At 35.5% G+C, this 8,226-nt stretch overlaps 1 protein-coding gene across 1 annotated transcript; it reads right to left on the reverse strand.

The window, feature by feature from the left end:
- Nucleotides 1–3,061: 3,061 nt before the first annotated feature.
- LOC127102635 (uncharacterized) lies at nucleotides 3,062–3,601 on the reverse strand. Its single transcript, XM_051039981.1, has one exon. The coding sequence runs from the start codon at nucleotides 3,599–3,601 to the stop codon at nucleotides 3,062–3,064; it is 540 nt and encodes a 179-aa protein (XP_050895938.1).
- Nucleotides 3,602–8,226: the final 4,625 nt, after the last annotated feature.

Genomic DNA, 8,226 nt, shown 5'->3' on the forward strand with positions numbered 1-8,226 from the left:
TAAATCTTGTCTTGTGAAATAAGTTATTAATCAATATTGATATTATCTTTGCTTTCGTGTCTTTCTTTGGTTTGGATTACTATTGATAAATATCTTTCAAACCTAGACCTAAGATAATCATCTATTAATGAGTAAACTCTAGATATAGATTTGTAAATTGATATTCACTTGTATTAAGTTTAAGATTATTGTGTTGATTATTAGGTTGAGAGATCATTTAGTAATCAATACGGCAGTATTCACAATATCGCTTTAGATCTAAACGATATTGAGAGGATACATGATAATAAAGATTGATAAACATGTTCACATGCTAGATTAAGAAAATACATATGAGAAAGGTTAATGAAATCCAATCTTGACATATTTCTCTAATTGTTAATTTCTTAAAACCATTTACCGTTGTTACAAATTGTTGCAATCATTACTTTCCGAAACCAAAACTCTTGTTACTTTTTCCTTAAAATTATATTAATTGTTGAATGCCAGTTATGTCGCACTAATCCCTGTGGAGACGATACAAAAATACTTACCCTTAATTGAAAAACCACTGAAAAAGGGTTTTTAACAGTTATCCACTGTATTACCAATAAATCCCCCATTCGAACTAGATTGTGCTACCATTTGTCAAGATAATTGACTGATTTGCATCTCTAAGTTCTTATTCAGGCTTTAATATTCTTGTTCATGGTTATATGATTTTGTGTCATTTCTGTATGAGTCTTAAACATGTCTTTTTTATTCTTGTTAACCTGTTTAAAACTTGACTGAGTTGCTTTCATGAAGTTGACCAAGGTTTCCTCTATTGGTGAAGGTTTACACTGAGGTGCTTGGGGAACCTATTGAACTTCTTGATTAGCATTCAAAGTTTGATTGTTTCTCCGTTTGAAATTCAGGTTGTCTTTTCAACCATGATTGTAGGTGTTGGAATACGGATTGTTCTTCTAAAAATTAGCATATTGAAATTCTACACTCTCAACTTTGTATAGTTACCAGCATGCCCCTCTCCACAAAATTGTAACGGAGTGTATGAACTTGGCTAACATTAGCTTGGGCTAGTTGGGATGCAACTACCTATTTAAAAAGTGCTTTTATTTGAGCATCCAGTGTTTTTTTTAATCAATTGCATGAATACCTTTTTGTTTCATTACTAGTTCACTTAAGTAGTACTCATTCTAACACATTCTCAATCAGTGTCTTTAACTCTTTATCAGTTTTTTCTCTCAATGTACCTCGAGTTAAGGCAATAAGATTTCACGTTTGTGTTCTCAACCCTTAGATAAAGTGTGTCATCTTTTCCATAACACTTATATTATGATTCAGGCACCTACGGAGTAACAACTTCAACATTTCCCATGCATCACATAATGACTCATACTCTTCTTGATCAAAGTTGGAAATTGCAGTTTTTTTCTCTACAAACTGAGCATTTGAATAATACATATCCAAGAACTTGTCCTCCAATTCATCAATTGATTAAAAAAACAATTGCAGTTTTTTTCTCTACAAACTGAGCAGGTATGAATAGTTTCATTTGGGATGCATTACAACCAACCCTTTGCACGACCTATCAGGGAAAAACCAAACAAATGTAATTTTACCTGATCCTTAATGATATCTCGTAAAATTGAGCATGTCTCATAAACTTTAGCGAGATGCTCCCAAGGATCTATGATTGCTTTCCTGTCGAACGACTTACCTTTCAAACCTAAAAGTACATAATTCTTAACGTCAAAATTTATAGGGTTGGTCGGTTGAAATCCTAGTGAAATCTGCACATCATCAGTCCTTTTGCAATATTCTCTCAATGTTTGTCTCAATGGAGCTGACATCTATTATTTTTCTTATTTGGTTCTTCGATGATTTGCAGTGTTTCTCGTTTAGCTTGACGAATCACACCATCCTTTCGATTTTTGGGTCTATCGGTTTCATCATCGTATCCGAAACTCGCATAAACAAATAAACAATACCCTAGTAGCACTGCACCAAATCAAACTGACAAAAAGTAGAATAAAAATTAAAACCTGACAAAATAAAATGAAACAAAAAATAAATTTAAAACATCGCACAATATTGCCTTGTGAAATTTTTTAACAATCTTCGGCAACAACACCAAAAATTTGATGGAATAGACTAGCAAGTGTATCAGTGGTATCAAAGTAATAAATTGAATTCGTCTCCACAGGGATCGTAAATTTGACAAAGTAAAATAGCACAATTTAAAATAAATAATTGGGTTTTTCGATGGTGTTGGTTCACAAACAAGAACGAGAAAATAAACGAAAAAAATTTGATAATGAAATGCAATTAGATCTTTATTTCGAATCCCCTAATTATACATGTTGATGAAATGTGCATTATACATTACAATACACTAAAATCTCCCACCGAATTAACAAGACCACTACACTCAATTCCTTGGTGTATAACTCATTAATTTACACAATAATTCCCAAATTCCTTAAGCAAATTCAGAGTTAAATTAGGCGTTACTAAATTCGTTAGTTCACTTGGAACAACTTACAATCACTAATTCTTAATTACTATGTCGATTATGTGTCCTAGTTCAGACGTAGACTTATGGTCAATAATCCATCCTCATCTTATATCAATTAATACGCTCGTTAATACACAAAAAGTAATGAACACAAAAACAATTATATAAGATAATACTAAAGTAACTCAAATAATATCAATTAGTCATATAATTCAATAGACTGCACTTAGAGCATCTCCAACCGTGAACCCATTTTTGGGTTTTTTGTGGGACCTATTAAGCCACATCAGCTTGAAGCAACTCAACTACTTTTTCACTCCAATGGTGCAACTCTGAAGAACTCAGATTGGATCTCACAACTTTATTTTATATATTAATATTTTATTCATATTAAATTTTATATTAATTAAAATAATAATTTTAGTGTTTTAAATTAAATTTGATATAAAATAAAGAAAATTTAAATTAAATTTATAATTTAAAATGATAATTAAAATTAATCTCAAATACATGATATATAATTAAAAACAATAAAAATAAATAACATCACATAATTAATCAAACTTAAATTTCATCATCTTCATGTCCAAAACGTTCCCAAATATATTCGACTAGATCTCCTTGAAGTTTACGACGAACTTGTTTTTCTTGAATACTTGTTCTTCTTTCTGGTCTTGTTGCAAGATTCGGATGAGGACCGCTAAATGTTTCAGTTGTTGAGTTATTGATATCCACATTATCATAAGAGTAATCAAAATTACCTTCATATGTATGTCGTTCGTCTTCCACAATCATGTTGTGCAATATGATGCAGGCATATATGGTATGCTTGAGAGTGTCCATGTGCCAAGCACGCGCTGGGCCACGTATAATTGCAAATCGAGATTGAAGCACTCCAAATGCTCGCTCCACATCTTTTCTAGCCGATTCTTGATGTTGAGCAAATAATTTTTTCTTTTCTCCCTGTGGCATTGAAATAGTCTTGACAAATGTAGCCCACTCGAGATATATACCATCTGCTAAATAATACCCCATATTATATGGTGTCCCATTGATTGTATATTGCACATTGGGATCACGTCCTTCCAAAATATCGTTAAACATGTTTGTAACACCTCAAAATTTGCCCTCCTCTCTTGGGACTAGCATAACCTATTGCATATCATTTTTTAGGTCATTAGGCATTGCATATTGCATGTCATGTGGTTACATTGTGCAAGTCATCCTCATAAGTCTTGATCAGGAGATGAAGAGGTCATGATGCAAGTTAGGGTTTCATTGGACTGGATCACTAATCATCTGAGGATGTGGGGATCAAATTAGGGTTTTGATTCTCAAGGGGGATTGGTCTTCATCTTGGTTGCAATGATACATCATCATCATCATGGTCTTGATATCATCCAAGAGGTTCAAGAGATTGATCAGATACCTGGGGATTAGGGTTTTGACCACTGGTCAACCCTAATCAGTTGCATTGGGCCAATCAGAGCATGGCAAGGAGAGGGGGGCTATAATGGATATGGGGATCATCATGTGATTTTATTGAGCTTATGGAGGCTAGGGTTTCATCCTTGAGCCATTTCATCAGAGAATTGGGGCTCAACTTGATCAGTGCATTGCCAGATTCATCTATCAGTTGAAAAAGTCAATTGTGGTCAACTGTGCTTGATTTTATGGATTTGGAGGTGGGAGAGAGTTGGATACACTTCATTCATGTTGAAACAAGTTTCATTTGACATTTCAAACCTCAAGAATGAAGAAAATAAAGTCAGACAAAAAAATTGCCAAAAATAGAAAGTGACTTGTAATGGAAGTTTCCAAAAATGGAAAGTTTTTCACCACAAAATTACATGTCCAAAAAAGCTTCAAATGGAAATTTGTTCGACATGAAAGTTGTAGATCTTGCTCTCACCTTTCCAAAAAGTCCAAGAACTTGAAATTCCCATGTGTGGTTAGCAAGATATGGTCCATTCATTTTCCAAAAATGCCTATAATCAAAGTGGCATAACTTTCACATGGAATGTCCAATTTGGGTGATCTTTTTGTGAGCAAACCCCATTTCACATGTACTTTCATGGTGTATGGTCAAAATTCATCAAAAATGGTCATGGCAAAAAGTCATTTTTCAAGTGGATTCAATTGCATTTTTGGTGTGAACATGTGATTTTGAGAAATACAAGGCCAATGCACATGAGACCACTTCCAACACACTCCAAATGCTAAATGAAACTTGCTCCAACTGTCATGGCACTGTTACATTGGTTAATTGGCAAGGTCATTTTTGGACTTTCACTTAAAGCTCATTAGTGCTAATCACTTCCAATTTTGATAATTGAGATTAAGAAATGGATTAAGGAGTGAGTATAAGTTACTAAGCATAACAGAATTTGCTAATTACATCACACTTCTCAAGATTGGTAACTGAATTTCCCTCCAATTCTCTCAATTCTCCAAAACCTACACACACTTTTTTCATCAATTTTGATCCAAATCTTCATCAATCTTGTTAATTCTTCTTGGATCCATGCTCCACAAGGCTTATTGAAGATCTGTTTCATCAAATCCGTGCCAAAAGAGGGAAGAATTCCAACTGTTGGAAGCTTGATCAACAATGGCAAATGGATGGATCTTGCACGTGAAGCATCTCTGAGCTGGTGAACCTTTTCCATTCAACTTCCTCATCCATAAACTGCATCTGTTTCACCTTTGCACGCGTGGAAACATCCAGATTCATCACTGCTTCATCCATAAGGTATTTTTTCGAATGCCTTAATTGCATAAACTATCATATGGCTCTGGTAGGTCTTTGATTATAGGTTATCATGATGCTTATAGTTTGTGATTTGGTTGAGTATAGTGAGAGAAATCGTGATTGGAAGTTTGATGTTCATAACTTGTTTTGTTCGATTCGCTTTGTGTGTTGAGAATTAGGAGAAATCGTTTACATATTCTTAATCCTTGTTGAGAGACGAACACGTGGATATAGAGTTTGTAGCATTTGGTTGCAATTTGTTCTTGGCCAAAATCTGGAAAATCTGAAGTGTTCATAGTGAAGAACACGATGAATTGCTTGTTTGATCCTTGTTTTTCCTTTTCCATTTTGAATATGTGTTTACCGCCAGTGCCAACCAATGAAAACGCGCCATGGAATTTAATTGAAACGGCGCCGTTTTGGTCATGTTGTTTAATATTACAAGTTTGGCATTATCAGAATTAATTTGTTTTATTTCTTTATTTCTTTTGCAATTTTATTTCATTTTGATGCCACAACTTCAAAAATTCATAGATGACTCATTTTTTATCCAAATTAAGTGAGGGTTTTTTCATGATGCTCCTTATAATGTGAAGAATTTAATCATGATTTTTGTGATTTTTGTGCACGTGTAAAAAATTAAAATGCCTAGGGTTTGTTTGGTAGTGTCACATTTGTACATGCTTTGCTATATCTTTCATAAAATGATGATGCTTTCGAATAAATGAATGAAATTTTTTGTGCTTGTTCTGGACACTTTGATGGTGATTTTGATGTAGAGTTTGTAATTTTTGGATACTTGGTGAAGGAGATATGAATTTTTGAATAGAGGTGTGACAATTTGTGTCACACCAAGCTTGATGAACTTCATGATTTTATATGCCTGGCCTAGGGACATTGGATTGAGCCAAAATTTTGCATGATTGAGTATATGTATGTCAAGATCACATGTGAATTTCTCTGGATTTATTGGTTGCATTTCATAATTGATTGAGATTTTCTCTTCTGTTGGTTCATTTTGTGACATTGTGTGACACATGTTGGCATTTGGTTTTTGAAATCCTCATGGTGTATTGGATGAATGTGAAATTTGACATGTGTATTGTAGACACATGATAGGTCATTGTGGTTTTGATCCCATTCATTTATCATGCATTGTCACTGTTTTATGATTTATGGAAGTTGATGCTTGTGTTGATGCCTTGTGTTGGCTTGTTTAAATGTGTGTTGACTTTCTGATTTTCATTGACCTACTTCCCTTGATCCAATTGAGCTGAAATTTGGTGTGCATATCATATTAGGGATGAGGATTGATCATGAATTATTTGGGGATTTATTGAATTGTTTTGGTATGCATTTGATTGTGATCATTCTGTTTGGACTTTTGAGGTTGCAAATTGCCTAGTTTGACATGTTTTGCTCATGAAATGATAATGGTGAATGATATGAGCATGGGACCAATTGCATTTGTTTCTAAATTGTTTGATTGTGATTTTGGATAATTTTAACTTGCTGTTTAGGATTTTTCATCTCCTTTGGACCCTAGGCTTGGCCTAGTGGTCTTGTTTCTCATGTTTGGTTTGGATTTTCAGGTTAAGATGCAAATGCCTTAAGGAGATTGCTTCAAATTGAGTTTGAGTTGACTTGTGGATTGTTTATAACTAACCTTGACTTTGTGTTGTAGGGTTTGATGCTTGAGCTTGAGCTCATGGCTTGCACTTGTGTGCATTAATTTGTGATTGCTTGTACAGATTAATTGATTAACTTTTGCTGTTTACTGTTGATTTGTCTGAGTACTGATGGTATTGGATTGATTTCAGGTACCTTAGTTGCTCACAGTTCTTATTGAACTTGCTTGCTGTTTCTTGGTTGTGTAAACCAATAGAGGTAGAATCTCTTGACTCCATGTAGTCTGGAAGACCTGGTCTGTTACTTGGCCAGGCACCTGTCTGAAGTCCTCCTTAAGAGGCAATGTTTGTGCTTGTTTATTTTTGTGCCAAGCAGGAAAAGACCTTGATTAAGGCAATTGGAAGAACACAAGAGATGTGCAATCCATCTCCTGCTCTTCTTGTTGAGTCATCCCTCTGCTCACACAACTGGTGTTGATGCATTGGGATATTAACCCAAGATCTTGTACAGTGTACAGTTGTGTCAGAGTCATGAGTGTAGAGGGGTTCCCACTTTCTGGACCCACACTCCTTTGTCTGAAGCTCTCCTTGGCCAGGGATAAGAGCTATGTGGTCTCATCCTCACTTCACCTTTCATCAGCTTCACCTTAGCCCCTCAATGGCAAGGTTAAGAGCTAACATCACCCTTGTACAGATGACTTGCCTTGGCAGTCTAACCCATTGTTTGAGCCCACTTTGACTGGATATAGTGTGTGCTAACTGTGAATGTTTGCTTTGTTTTGTTTATGCTTGCATGCTTGCTTTGCCTGGATAGGATAGCTTGCTGTTGTGCAAGTAGGTAGAAAACTCAACCTAGGACCATTGTGGAATTCATGATAACTATTAGGCTCGAGTCAGCTCCCTTTTGGTTTGTCATTTCCCAGTCTCTGGTTAGGAGATAGTTTCTCCCCTGTTAAGGGGAACTACGTTGCCTTGATCCTCATACCAGATGAGGTACGTAGGCAGGAGGTCGTGCGAGATCTCTCCGGGCAAACCTTTTCTTTTTTGCGTGTGTTTGTTTGACAGTTGCTAGGCTCGAGTTCCCGACTCCTTAGTAACTTGTTGTCTGTTTGTTTGAGTGTGTGCTTGACAGTTATAGGCTCGAGTTCCCGACTCCCTATTAACTTGTTTGGTTGTTGTGTGCTTGGAAGCTGATATAAGTCCAGTGATTGGCATTCGGGTTCCAGTGTGGGTTTGTTTGGTTCGGGCGCTGATATAAGTCCAGTGATTGGCATTCGGGTCCCATGTTTGCCATTTTTGTGTGGAGTCTGACATAAGTCCAGCGATTGGCTGTCGGTTTCCTGTGTGCG

Source organism: Lathyrus oleraceus, chromosome 7 (assembly GCF_024323335.1).
Source record: "Lathyrus oleraceus cultivar Zhongwan6 chromosome 7, CAAS_Psat_ZW6_1.0, whole genome shotgun sequence".
Taxonomy (NCBI): Eukaryota; Viridiplantae; Streptophyta; class Magnoliopsida; order Fabales; family Fabaceae; genus Lathyrus; species Lathyrus oleraceus.

Excerpts from the sequence above, each read along its gene's own strand:
- LOC127102635 (XM_051039981.1), bottom strand. The coding sequence starts at position 3,601 with ATGTTTAACGATATTTTGGAAGGACGTGATCCCAATGTGCAATATACA.